The sequence below is a fragment of the Oncorhynchus mykiss genome, chromosome 25, assembly GCF_013265735.2.
Source record: "Oncorhynchus mykiss isolate Arlee chromosome 25, USDA_OmykA_1.1, whole genome shotgun sequence".
In the NCBI taxonomy this organism is placed as follows: domain Eukaryota; kingdom Metazoa; phylum Chordata; class Actinopteri; order Salmoniformes; family Salmonidae; genus Oncorhynchus; species Oncorhynchus mykiss.
Window position 1 is genome coordinate 2449111 of NC_048589.1, and position 14909 is coordinate 2464019.

General features: G+C 40.6%; 1 protein-coding gene across 1 annotated transcript; it reads right to left on the minus strand.

The window, feature by feature from the left end:
* Positions 1–66: 66 nt before the first annotated feature.
* styx (serine/threonine/tyrosine interacting protein) lies at positions 67–14087 on the minus strand. The gene is made up of 11 exons (XM_021584321.2): positions 13862–14087; positions 13241–13273; positions 13084–13137; positions 5620–5717; positions 5458–5518; positions 5312–5348; positions 3493–3532; positions 3294–3344; positions 1280–1352; positions 1013–1103; positions 67–556 (listed from the first exon to the last, which is right to left on the minus strand). Exons 1-11 carry the CDS (start codon positions 13919–13921, stop codon positions 483–485), a joined length of 672 nt encoding a protein of 223 aa, XP_021439996.1. The 5' UTR covers positions 13922–14087; the 3' UTR covers positions 67–482.
* Between the last annotated feature and the right edge of the window lie 822 nt (positions 14088–14909).

The window sequence follows — 14909 nt, forward strand, 5'->3', positions numbered from 1 at the left end:
TTGGGAGCAGTGTGTTAAATTGATAAAGAATGCTAGAAACAGGCAAAAATAACAGTACAAAAGACATAAGTTAGATGTTTGTTTATTGAACAGTGGTTCGTTAATTCTCTGGCAAGCTGTTTCTCAATTGTAAACCTGATCTGTCCAATATTCCCTAACGTGTGGCTCAGCATTGGGCATTTACTTATTATGCCAATTGCCCCCTTCTGGCAAAATAATTCAAGTATCAAAAGTGCATTATTGCAATACTGTCCCGCTGCAAATGCAAAATGCTTTAAATACTATAAAACCTTCAGTGCATACAGCTCAAGAAAAACAAGTCACATCCCCTCTCCCTTTGGTCTCAGACGTCAGGAAGTGGACCCAATGCTCTCTGACCCCCTTTAGAAAATGTTTAATATATACATTTATATCAATACAAATGTAAAAAAAAAAAAAAAAAAAGTGCACTGTATGTGATGACAGCTATCTGCATAATAAGCCTATCCGTTCTGCTCAGCAGTGACCTGCATTCCCCCAAAATCCTCGTCTTCTTCCAGGCTTCGTTTCAGGCTGCCTGTGAGGTACAGAGTCAAAAATCCATAAAGAAAGACTGGTGACGAGGTTAAATAAACTGTAAAAATCAACTTCCTGGGATGAAAACCAGTTGTAATTTGGCATATGAGTGCATACATTCTGTCCAGTCACTGATCAATAATAAGCTACTTTCAATGTGTTGCATTATAGGAATTATCTGACTTGCACCCATTGATTGTACACGAATGTACTAGGATGAGAGTAATTTATTTTGACATTAATGAAAAACATATGAACAATGGTAGCTATGACGACACAGCCATGTTGAAATGAGCCTTGCTGTTGGAAAACCACAGAAAGTGTTGGTACATAAGCACCTCCAACTGCAATGGACTTCTTTCTAGGCAGTTTGTAAGTCATCTCAAATGCACCCACAGTGACACAATAAGCCCAGGTTCTTGGAACTGTCACCTGAATGCAAGTTGCACACACTGACCTGGCATTCCAGCATGCAGGGAGAATGATCTGCCCAGCTGTATTGGTGACATCTTGATGGTGAGTTTAGCTGAGTAGATCGCTTCATATTCCTAGAAAACCCAGAGATGTCAAACATTCAGACAGAAATGGTCTTGTTTTGAGCAGACATTTATCTGCCAAATTTGTAATGTTGAAATCCACTGAATATCCCTCAAGCCATTTTGGTATATCAGTGGTCAGAGCTGTTTGGAAGGTTGTATCAACAACTTGATACAGAGGACCCTACCTGTAATTGATGCACAAAGCCCACGTTAGGGTTGATGCAGAATCTCCTCTCCTGAACGTGGCTGAAAGCATCCCTGCAGAAGAACCAGCCAAATACAGCAGGACATGTGACTAGATCTTTGGTCACTATGCATCTGGACAGCAGCAATACATGGAGTGAACTCATTATAAATGGCCATATCGCTCTATTTCATAGACAAAAAAAATCCATATTGCGATAAATTTACACTGTTTGCAATAATCAGCGACAAATTACAGTAAATAATTTTTGGGAGAGACTAGCTTGGCGATATGGAAAAAAGTAATATTGCAATAAATGTAACTACACTGAACAAAAATATAAGCGCAACAATTTCAAAGATTTGAGCTCTGGGGCATCCTGTTTCTACAACTTGGAGTCCACCTGTGGTGAATTCAATTTATTGTACTTGATTTGGAAAGGCACACATAAGGTTCCACAGTTGACAGTGCATGTCAGAACAAAAAACCAAGCCATGAGGTCAAAGGAATTGTCTGTAGAGCTCCAAGACAGGATTGCGTCGAGACACAGATCTGGGGGAGGGTACCAAAAAATGCCTGCAGCATTGAAGGTCCCCAAGAACACAGTGGCCTCCATCATTCTTAAACGGAAGAAGTTTGGAACCACCAAGACCCGGACAAACTGAACAATCGGGGGAGAAGTGCCTTGGTCAGGGAGGTGATGGTCACTGACAGAGCGCCAGAGTTCCTCTGAAGATGGGAGAACCTTGCAGAAGGACAGCACTCCACCAATCAGGCCTTTATGGTAGAGTGGCCAGATGGAAACCACTCCTCAGTAAACGTGTGAGCCTGCTTGGAGTTTGCCAAAAGGCACCTAAAGGACTCTCAGACCATGAGAAACAAGATTCTCTGATCTGATGAAACCAATATTTAACTTCTTTGCCTAAAAGCCAAGCGTCACATCTGGAAGAAACCTGGCACGATCCCTACGGTGAAGGAGAGTGGTGGCAACATGTTGTGGCAATGTTTTTCAGAGGCAGGGACTGGGAGACTAGTCTGGATCAAGGGAAAGATAAACGGAGCAAAGTAGAGATCCTTGATGAAAACCTGCTCCGGACCTCAGACTGGGACAAAGGTTCACCTTCCAACAGGATAATGACTCTTAGCACACAGCCAATGCAATACAGGAGTGGCTTCGGGACAAGTCTCTGAATGTCCTTGAGTGGCTCAGCCAGAGCCCAGACTTGAACCTTATCGAACATCTCTGGAGACCTGACAATAGCTTGGCAGCGACACTCTCCAACCTTCTCTGCAGAGAAGAATGGAAGAAACTCCCCAAATACAGGTGTGTCAAGCTTGTAGAGTCATACCCAAGAAGACTTGAGGCTGTAATCGCTGCCAAAGGTGCTTCAACAAAGTACTGAGTAAAGGGTCTGAATACTTATGTAAATGTGATAGCGTTTTTTTTTCAATACATTTGAAAAACTTTTTTTTTTGCTGTTTTTTCATTATGGGGTATTGTGTGTAGACTGATGAGGGGAAATCAATTTAAGAATAAGGCTATAGAAACAATGTAGAAAAAGTCATGGGGGCCGAATACTTTCCGAATGAACTGTATATACTCACAGAAAGCTGTGAGTCTCCTCTCTGTGACTAGAACAATAGCTGCATTGAAAACTATTTTTCCCGCAATAGCATTTTGAACAACGTTCACATGCTTGTGCTACTCAGAATGCATCGCTCGCTCTCTCCTCCTCACGGACCATGGAGAGAGGGAGTGAGTCAGCAGCCAACAGCGAAACAGGGACAGGCAGACACTTTCATAGCAGGACTCAACACAATGCATAGGATTTTACTGTTGAACAAATTATGTTTTTATAACCATCTACACAAACGTTGTGTAGCAAAATCACCAACATTTGCTTTGGTAAGAGGAAGTCAATGTCCGTGTTGGCCATTTTCGGTTTATCATTCCAGCTCTACTCTGAACTAGCTAGCAATAAATGAAGCCTGCTTGGTTTGTTGAACGGTCTTACCTGTATTTTACACCAAATGTCTCCATAAGGTATGCAATAACCAAGGCAGCACTGAAAGAAGAGAATTATTTCGATTAAGATTGATACTAATCTTCATCTTTAAGTATCAGGAAGATCAATCAAGATCAATAGACAAGCAGGCAATTTTTAAACACACTGGATCTGTTCAAAATCAAATATTTTACACAAGGTAACCAACCTTCTTGATATCCCTGCGTTTCCATGAACTAGTACCTTTCCTATGTGAACAAGACAAGGAAAGAGTCAAGATCGATTTCTACGGGGAAATAAGAATTCAAAAGCACTGTTTTGCACAACCCAACAATTATCCAGGTGCAGAGTACAATAAGTCACATTACAGTGCCTTCAGAAAGACTTTTAGCACATTTTCTTGTGTTACAAAGTGGGATTGAAATGGATTTAATTGTAATTTTTTATCAATGATCTACACAAAATACTCAAATATCAGTGTCAAAATAAAACGATCTACATTTAACAAATATATCAACGCAACATGTAAAGTGCTGGTCCCATGTTTCATGAGATGAAGTAAAATAAAAAATAATTTTCCATATGCACAAAAAAGCTTATTTCTGTCAAATGTTGTGCACAAATTTGTTTACATCCCTGTTAGTTAGCATTTAATCCTTTGGCAAGATAATAAATCCACCTGGCAGATGTGGCATTGCAAAAGGCTGATTAAACAGCACTATCATTACACAGGTGCACCTTATTCTGGGAACAATAAAAGGCCACTAAAACGTGCAGTTGTCCCAACACAATGAAACAGCTGTCAAATTGAGGAAGCGTGCAATTGTCATGCTGACGGCAGGAGTGTCCACCAGAGCTGTTGCCAGGGAATTTCATGTTAATTCCTCTACCATAAGCAGCCTCCAAAGCCGTTTTAGAGAATTTGGCAGTACGTCCAACCGGCCTCACAACCGCAGACCACCTGTAACCACGCCAGCCCACGACCTCCACACGCAGCTTCTTCACCTGCATGATCGTCAAATGGAGGGGAAGTAGTTATCTGTAATATAGTCCTTTTGTGGGGAAAAACTAGTTCTGATTGACTGGGCTCCCAAGTGGGTGAGCTTACATCCCCCCTGGCCCACCCATGGCCACAGCCCTGCCCATTAGGGACAAATTAAAGTATTTAGTTTGACTGATTTCCTCATATGAACTGTGATAACCTCATGAAGCTGCTTGAGAGAATGCCAAGAGTGTGCAAAGCTGTCATCAAGGCAAAGGGTGGCTATTTGAAGAATCTCAAATATTAAATATATTTTGATTTGATTAACACTTTTTTTAGGTTGCTACATGATTCCATATGTGCCATTTCATAGTTTTGATATCTTCACTATTATTCTACAATGTAAAAAAAACAAAAATCAAGAAAAACCCTTGAATGAGTAGGTGTCCAAACTGTTTTACTGGTACCGTAAATATTACATACAGGCTACCTTCTTTTCAATCTGTCAATTAAGTTAGTATTGTGGTGATCCATCCTCAGGTTTCTCCTATCGCAGCCATTAAACTAACTTTTTTAAAGTCAACATTGGCCTCATGGTGAAATCCCTGAGCAATGTCTTTCCTCTCCGGCAACGGAGTTATGAAGGACGGCTGTATCTTTGTAATGACTGGGTGTATTGATACACCATCCAAAGTGTAATTAATGAAATCAAAGGAATACTCAATGTCTGCTCTTTTTTTATTCAAGACAATTTTTACTCCTTAACTTTAGGCTTGCCATAACAAAGGGGTTGAATACTTATTGACAAGACATTTTGGGGGAAAAAAATCCACTGACATTATGGGATATTGTGTGTAGGCCAGTGACAAAACATGAATGTAAATCAATAAAAAATTCAGACTAACAAAATCTGAAAAGTTGAGGGGTGTGAATACTTTCTGAAGGCACTGTAGAAGGAGAAGAAGTACCTGCACATTGTTGTATGCATTTTTTGGAATGAGATTCTAAAGACTATATTCAATCCAATTAAATACATTTTTATTACCTCCGCTTGCTAAACAGCCATCAATAAATTCTTTAGTCTGTGGATAGAGGAGAAAATACATTTAGGCCTACTAGCAATAACATGGCAGGTCAGGCTGCAGTATATTGTAACATTATCCACCACATTTAGCTCATGCTGAAACTCACCATAGGGAAATATCTAATTATGTTTTCCACAGGATTGTCGGCAATATCTAAAACGAGGTATCTGAAAACATTAGAAAGCAGGCCACATGAATTAGCTGATCGATTGAGAGATGTCATTTAGCTGAGTTTTAAACACGTACCCATTCTCAGTTTGATTCTTACCGAAATTTATGTGGGAAGTTGGGCTTTATAAAATTTGCCTCAATATCTTGGCGAACACACACTAAGTGTGTTATCTCCTGTCTTTCAAGGATGGAAAGCTAAAAGAGGACAAAAAGGTTCAGTTAACAGCACATTGTACAAACTGAAAAAATGTATTATTTTTATGGTCCAGGACCTTCAACATTTCGATAACTAATTTTAAAGGGCCATCCACCCCAACGACACCAACTATAACTGAGAATAAACTACACAACTAGAAAATGTTGGCGAACATCCACAGTTGAGGCAAGGTCATCGTTCTATATTACACCTGTCAATCAACTGATCAACACATCCTACTGCACGCTGTAGGCCTAATAAAATCTGGGGAACTCAAATTAGTATGTTATGTTTGGTATGGTTACATAAGAAAGGTTACTTAAAGAGTACCTTGTGAAAAAAATGGGGGAAAAAACATTTAAATCCAGATGTTTTAGGTTTAGTTAGCAGGTGACAGTGCACCTTATTTGGCAATGTGAAAAACCGATGTCAAAGCTGACGTGCATACCTACGTAACGTAGGTAAATGATGCAATGACGCCACGTAAAATGTTGCGCTACATAGCATTCCTAACCTAGCCCAGTGTCTGCTGTATGGATCAAGCAGTCATTTGAAAGAGTAAGAAAATTTAAGTGAGACAACTCCAAGGCGAAATCCATTAATGTCAGGATAATGGAATTCATTGCCATTGACAATCAGTCGTTCTGCCGTGGGATGTTGGCTTTCACGACTGGTCGAGCACCGGTACTCACTAACGTTACCAAGTGCGCCATTTTTCAAATGTTTCCCTACCGGAGTTACACAGTAATAGCATCACTGCTATTTGCTTCACGACATACTATGGAACGCCATTTGGGTCTTTGCGTGTCAAGAAAGATACACGTCAAATAACACTATTTGACAATAACACTATCTGACGCGTTAAATAAGCTTTTCATTTGACACGTCAAATAACAGTTCTATTATAGAATGTTGTGTTCAGAATATACGTGCATGCCAAGCGCCACCACTACCATCAGTAGCACTGTCAAAGCCGTACAAAAAAAGTCTGCAAACACCGGCCACGAACGATGCGTTTACAATACCGCGTTGGTTATAAAGCATTATTTGTTTGATCGCAACTTCTGGGGTAGCTTGCGAGCTTTAGCTGGTACCTAGCTAGCACCAATACAACCAGCCTGAAAATAATGACCAGTAGAAACGTCATTTTCACTATTCTTAGCAATGATTTAGGAATCCTTGTGAGTAAGTATTTGCTAGGTTCCATGTGTTGTTCACCTATTGAAATTGAACTTCAGTTCATGAACATAAATAGCTAGCCAGCTACTTAACCCTGTTGCCCAAAGCTAACATTATAAGCAGACAGCTAGCTTCATCTGGCTAGTGAGGCTCGAAATGACCGGGTTGTGTGTTGTGAAGCTAGCCACAATAAGGATTACGCACAAGTGGAATTTGCGGTTTGCCTTCAAAATAAAAGTACCCCTTTGAAAGTGTTGCAGAAGGTTACAATTGGTGGAATCATGCCATATTTAGACTACATCATGTTAAACAAAATTGGAATGTGAAGCAAAGAAATGGGGTATCAGTCTACTCGGTGACACACACAGAACACAACTGTGAAGAGTTTATACAAATATTAGCGTTGTAGCTCTAATCGCAGGACTCCCCAGTCAGCCTATTGTGTGTATTGACATTCATATTGCACTGTACAGCCTTACCTAAGGATTGGGGATCAATGAAATGGGGGTATTAGTCTACTCAATACCCAACATATTTTTCCCCAATGTCCCCCTCAGAGGTATCAGACTCCAAAACATCCACGTAGTATTGTTTTTATTTGGTAATGGTGTTCAATACACATAGGTTGACAATAAATGTGGCTCAATTCAATTGAATTCCACAATAAGAGCTACAATGCTAATGTTCTCTGGGTGTCACTGAGTAGACTGATACCCCATGTCATTGATCCACAATCCATAGGTAAGGCTATACAGTGAAATAAGTATGCCCCAATGCATTTCTAAAGTATAATACATCTAGTGTGATTTAAAGAGATTGTCAAACAAATTGTCTTTTGTTGATTTTATATACCATTTAGCACAATCTATTCAATTACATACCACCGCTGGCTTGCTTCTGAAGCTAAGCAGGGTTGGTCCTGGTCAGTCCCTGGATGGGAGACCAGATGCTGCTGGAAGTGGTGTTGGAGGGCCAGTAGGAGGCACTCTTTCCTCTGGTCTAAAAAAATATCCCAATGCCCCAGGGCAGTGATTAGGGACATTGCCCTGTGTAGGGTGCCGTCTTTCGGATGGGATGTTAAACGGGTGTCCTGACTCTCTGATGTCATTAAAGATCCCATGGCACTTATCGTAAGAGTAGGGGTGTTAACCCCGGTGTCCTGGCTAAATTCCCAATCCAACCCTCATCACGGTCACCTAATAATCCCCAGTTTACAATTGGCTCATTCATCCCCCTCCTCTCCCCTGTAACTATTCCCCAGGTCGTTGCTGCAAATGAGAATGTGTTCTCAGTCAACTTACCTGGTAAAATAACGGATAAAAAAAAAAAATACGGCATAATTCTAATATTCATTTGCATCGCTGTCAATGACACTTATTTTGAAGGCTATCCGCAGGTCTGGTCACGTAAAGGGAGAAATAAAAGTTTATGGCCCATATCACTTCGTATCCTGCCTAGCAGTAAAGACACAATGTTTGTACAGATGTGAAGGAGGAGACTCAGCGTAGGAGGAAGGCTTAAATATCAGTGCTTGTGTGAAAATGTTTGTTGAATGCAGCTGTATTGATCCTCTGGGGAAAGCTTTCATAGTGTCCATTGAGTTTTTACCTCTGAGAATTAGAACCTAACACCTAGCTATATTGTCAGCTAGCTAACTATAGCTACTGAAACAGATTGTTGTTTTGCTGTTTTTGAGGAAGAACATTGTTTGCATCCATGAGCTAGCTAGCTTTTTTTATGACGAGCACTGTAGGTGAGCGAGACAACTTTAGCAGCATCATAGCATACGTATCGATGAATCATTGTGACATATGAAATAAGAGTGATAGTGTAATTCCTACGTTAAAAAATGAACGAACGCGTTAACTTATTATGTGACGTGCAGTCATACTCAGGTCCTGATTGGTCAACAAGCTTATTTGACGTGTATCTTTTTTGACATGCAAAGACCCAAATGGCGTTCAATAGAAATCCTGGTTGAGAATGAAACGACTGAACAAATGAACAATGAAACAGCAAATAATTTAAAGAAATAAGTTTTGATTCTGTTTTACTGGTAATGGGGACATACATAAATGCCAACAAAACCTTTTGGTCAGTGGTGTGTGTGTGTAACCTTTTTTTAACTAGGCAAGTCAGTTAAGAACAAATTCTTATTTACAATGACGGCCTACCTCGGCCAAACCGGAAATGACGCTGGGCCACACATTGGATGCTACTGTAGGCTGAAATAATAGAACAGCTAGTTCCATGTTAAAATGTTATGGGATGCACTTTCTCCATAGTTTATGGTAGGCCACTCTGGTAGGCTGGAAGTTGCACAGAATATTCACAGGGTTCTAGTCTGAGCTCAGCAGACCTGAAATTTGCCCAGTGCCTAATTTATTTGGAGGCAACATTGGTATTGGGTACTGTATAAAAACCAACAACTACTACCAGGGTGATCCCTGTCAAAGGTTTGTTTTCATTTTTCAGAAATAGATGGATGTATATTGTACGGGATGAATATTGTAAATTAAGGATTTGGGGGGGGGGAACATCTGACTCAGGTGGGATTAGAACTCACAGCCATTGAACTATGAGACAACATTCTTTGTGGATGCGCCACCAATTGCTTGAAAACTACTTTTTTCTAAATCTTGGATACAAAATGACGTTTAGAGATGGGTCTATAATTACTCTGTAGGGAGGGGGTCTAGATTAGGCTTTAAGTAAATTGTAATTCGTAACATACATGAAAAGGATGACGGACATCCACAAATTATGCCCCAGATTTACATTTACCATGTTACTTCTACTCAGAGCCCAGCTTGATTAATAAGGTCCATTCAGTTCATGTTCATTGTCAGTGACAACTGCAAATAATACTTAAGTGTACATGTAAAGGGAAAATTATATAGAAACTCATATTTCAATGTAGCAATTCAACAAACGCCATTTAGCATGTGCATCTTTTACAGCGTGTTACTGCTTGCCTTGTTGCTCAAGTGATTTGGTTTGCAAGTGATTCGCATTTTTCTAATGGTTGTTTATTACGTTTGGATATTTTTCACTGTGCTGATCTCTGTCTGTTCTGTGCAAACATTTGGTCTTGAACCCAATCAAACAATTTGCTCAGTGCCGAAATTTGGTCTGAAATGTATTTTTTGTTATGCGTTGGACACCAGTAAGCCTAGCTGTCGGCTAATGGGACCCTAATAAATCAACAACAACAACCACCAGTGGTGCATTTGATACTATTGATCATAACATCCTTGTTGACCACCTGGAAAGGTGGGTGGGAATCTCCTGCTTTGCCCTCGACTGATTTTGGTCATATCTATGTGGCAGAGATTTCTCAGTGAGCATGGGTGGTTCAGTCTTGTCACCAGCATCTATTCAATTTGCTCAGTTTATACACTGCCCCCCCATCCCCCAATACACAAGTAAATATTGGACTATAAATTATGCCTTCCTCGATTATACCTATGCTTGATTAATGTTAATGCATTGTCGAGAAGGAACCTACACGTAAGAATTTCTTTGGAAACGAATACCATGCATATCAGACCCAGTGACCAAGCTACCGTAGCCACCAAGCTACCGTAGCCACTTCACAATTATCTTGCTGACATCAAATGTTGGATGTCTGACAATTTTCTCCAGCTCAATTATAAGAAATCAAATGTTTTATTTGGCCACCACCTTGCTAGAACCCAGATTTGAAATAGCCTTGGTCATTTGTCCACCAATAAAAAGACTACGGCTAGAAACCGTTGGTGTCTTCTTTGACCTTGACCTAAACCTCAGCCTGCATATAAAAGGCTGTCCAGTCCTTCTTTTATCATGTTAACATAGATGCAGTAATGATTATATTTTAGTCACTAACCTGGATAAAGTAATACATGCTTTTATTTCCTCATGCCTAGATTACTGTAACTCTTTGTATACGCCGCAGTCAAATAACTCCAACGTCCGCAGTTTGTTCAATATTCTGCAGCTCTGCTTTAATAGGCAGCCGAAAATGTAACCATAACACACCTATTTTCAAATAAAAATGTATTTGTCACATGCGCCAAATACAACAGGTATTGACCATAACATGAAATTCTTAAGAGCCCTTAACCAACAATGCTGAGTTTTTTCAAAGTAAATTTTTTTGTGACAAATAACTAAAGGAAAAAATTGTAACGATAAAATAACAATAAAAAGGGGTACCGAGTCAATGTGCAGGGGTACGAGATAGTCAAGGTAATATGTACATGTAGGTAGGGGTAAAGTGACTATGCATAGATAAACAGAGTAGCAGCAGCATATGTGAAGGGTGTGAATGTATACGTGTGGCGTTAATATACATGTCTGTGTGTGGTTAGGGTCCAGTGAGTGTACATCGAGCCCGAGCAAAACATTTTATAATAACTTAATAAAATAAAGGGTCAACGCAAATAGTCTGGGAAGCCATTTGATTAAATGTTCAGCAGTCTTGTGGCTTGGGGGTAGAAGCTGTTAAGGAGCCTTTTTGTCTAAGACTTGGCGCTCCGGTACCACTTGTCGTGCTGTAGCTGAGAGTTTAGCTTCTCTACACTGGCGACCAGTCCCTTTCAGAATACATTTTATAATTGCATTAATCAAGTTTAAGGCTTGGTTTAGCCCCATCCTATATCTTTGATATTTTAATCTCCTTACGAGCCAGGTCGCAACCGGAGATTCTTTGGCAGGGCACTGTTGACTATTCCAAAGTCTAGGTTGGAAACAAAAGGAAACCGGGCATTTGCCATTAGGGCACCTAAAACTTTGGAATGATCTGCCAGAGGAGATCAGGCATGCAAATTCAGTGCCTCTTTAAATCACTGCTGAAGACACACTTTTATAAAGATGATTTCAAAGTATGATTTTAATAAGCCATCTTTTTTTATTCTCCAGTCTTTGTTTCTTCAGTACTTTTATTTTATTATATTAAGCACTGTTACTTGTATTGAAAAGCATTATATAACTGAAGTTAATATTATTTTGGCCTATGCTTGTAGGGCTATTTTACATTCAGCAATAAGCAATAGCAAGCCTGCTTCTCTCCTTGAACAGGCCTAGTATTTAAAAAAGAGTTACGATTTTGAAATGGCTGCGCTCTGCAGACCAAAGTTGCACTATTGATTAAGCCTATGTTTTTAAACTAAATTACTCTACCTAGGCTAACAGTAAAATTATAAATTATATTATTGTTATCAAGTAAGTAGGCTACACAATTATTGTCTGGACTGTAAACTGCAGTGATGTAGGCTAATTTTAATAACAGCTCAAATGTCCTATTTTGAATGCATGCTTCATGCTGAAATAACTGCATTAGGCAAGGCCTGATTATGCAACCATTTGGATCAGTTATGGGTCTATTCGACAGTTTACAACAGGGCTATCAAACACATTCCACAGAGGGCCTAGTGTCTGCAGGTTTTAGTTTTTTCCTTTCAATTAAGACCTTAACTACCGGATGTGGAGAGTTCCTTACTAATATTAATTCATCTATCAAGTACAAGGGAAGAGCAAAAACCCACATATACTCAGCCCTCCATAATTTGACACCAGTGGTTTACAAGGTTCAGAAAGGTACATTAGCAGGCCCCTCATATGGTGTATTTTAGAAGAAATTGGCTTCTGACACAGGTGTGCTGTCTGTCGTGGATAATCAGTCTCCCAAGTCATCCTATATTTAATGTGGCCAACAACATACTCACACAACCAGTTATTCAGGAAAGCTCACAATGCGCTCTGCCTCCTGTCCTCTCCGAACGGCTATTCCTAGTTAGAACTCTTCAATAGAAGACGTTTTTGATTGATTGTTGACATTGTATCGTTGGGCACTCTGAAAGTGACCCCAATGATGGAAATAGTTTCCCACCGTTTTTGTAGTTATTGTGTGGACGCTGCTGTTCACTTGAATTAGAACTACTTAAATGTTTACCGTCCTTGGTGTGGATGGCCCTTCACACTTAGAGGTTCAGTGTGAGTGCAGGCTTTTGTTCCAGCCAAGCAGAAACACACCTGATTCTACCAATCAATTATCCACCATCGTCAGTCGAGACTGACTTATTGAATGAGGTGTCACTGCTTGACTGGTCTGGAACAAAGGTCTGCACCCACACCTGCCCCCCCCCCCCCCCCCCCGCAGATCAGAATAACCACCCCTGTTTTAATTATGGTGTACCAACTTACCTTGCTTTTCATAGCAGCTGAGTAGGGACCTAAAAACAGGCCTGGTAGAATTTCCTAACACAATGGAGAAACATGTTTTGGCATCATTATGAGATGACTCAGCACTTCTGTTGCCTGTTTCAAGAATTCCACTTTGGGGAGAAAAGGGCATAGCTACCTGCATTTCTCGCCTCATTGGATACGCCCAGTCCTGTGGAAGATATCAGAAAAAAAAATCAAGGGATGTATGTTAGCTGGCACGCTAACTAGCTACTTAAAGGTATATTTAAGCAATAATGCACGAGGGGGTGTGGTATATGGCCAATATACCACGGCTAAGGGCTGTTCTTACACACGACGAATCGCGGCGTGCCTGCCCTTAGCCGTGGTATATTGGCCATATACCACAAACCCTATTGCTATTAAACTGTTACCAACGTAATTAGTTGTAAAAAATAAATGTTTCGTTATACCCGTGGTATGTTGATGAAAACTTTGTTTAAATTACGTTTGTAACCAGTTTATAATAGCAATTAGGCCTTTCGCCGTGGTTTATTGGCCATATACAAACTAACTAGATAGTTAGCTGACGTTAGGTAGCTAGTTCGCGGAACACATCTAATTTGAGCAGAAACATAATTAACGGTCATTTAAAAATACTTCAGACAAGATTACATTTAACTAACATTTGTCGCGTGAGAGATGACATGTAAGATGAACGTAACGTTAGTCTAACAAGGGCTGTTTTTGAGTATGCTAACTTTAGCTGGCTGCGTTAGCTTTGCATGCTAGAACTTACCAATAGGTCCTCCTTACACGGAGGAAGGGACGGGAACTGAAGTTTATTCTCCTCGTCCATCTTGCAGTGTACTTGGGCGCCGGTACCCCGGCCTGTCGCTTGGTTTCGGTGGTTTGCTAGCTAAAACTGTACAATTGCAGGAGTTTGTTTTGAGGTTGCACATGCGTTTCCGCCATGCTGCTACCTTTCGGATGAGTCACGTGACCAGAGACAAAAACGTCACCACGTAGACGTTCTTCTTCGATGACGTTTAACGGCGGTTGGAATCCAATAAATGTTGCATTACCGCCACCTACTAGACAACTCCCTTATTCTTCGTTTGAACAAATATAACTTATTCTTCGATAACCACGGAGACGTATTACCGCCACCTACTACACAACTCCCTTATTCTTCACTTGAAAAAATATAACTTCTTCTTCGATAACCACGGAGACGTGCTCTTAGCTACTCTCTGTAAATAAATGGGAATTTCAATGCGGGATCCTTGGGACGTAACTATCCAATTGAAGTTAACATTGAAAATAAAGACCCTTTTCTGTGTTTGCAAATGTTGCCAAACGAGGGCGATGTGCCCAAGTTGGTAGTAGAACAAGGGGGCGAGAGAGTTGGAGTGAGGTCGGTCTAGAGGAAATGGCGAGTGTGCTTGAAACTGAAAGTGTGGCAATGAAGTGGTGTGGGGGCTGTGCTTTAGCAAAGTGGGTGGGGTTATATCCTGCCTGGTTGGCCCTGTCTGGGGCTATCGTCAGACGGGGCCAGTGTCTACCGACCACTCCTGTCTCAGCCTCCAGTATTTATGCTGCAATAGTTTGTGTCGGGGGCCTAGGGTCAGTCTGTTATATCTGGAGTTTTTCTCCTGTCTTATCCAGTGTCCTGTGTGAATTTAAGTATGCCCCCTCTAATTCTCTCTTTCGGAGGACCAGATCTCTATGAACATGCCTTAGGCTGATGACTCCTTGCTGTCCCCAGTCCACCTGGTCGTGCTGCTGCTCCAGTTTAAACTATTCTGCCTGCGGCTATGGAACCCTGACCTGTTCACCGGACATGC

Bases quoted from the DNA above. Each gene is read 5' to 3' on its own strand.
- styx (XM_021584321.2), bottom strand. From the start codon at position 13,921: ATGGACGAGGAGAATAAACTTCAGTTCCCGTCCCTTCCTCCGTGTAAG. The intron at 13,138-13,240 runs GTAGCTATGCCC...CCATTGTGTTAG, and splicing joins CAATGAGGCGAGAAATGCAG to GAAATTCTACCAGGCCTGTT. The intron at 5,519-5,619 runs GTAAGAATCAAA...TAATGTTTTCAG, and splicing joins AACTTCCCACATAAATTTCG to ATACCTCGTTTTAGATATTG.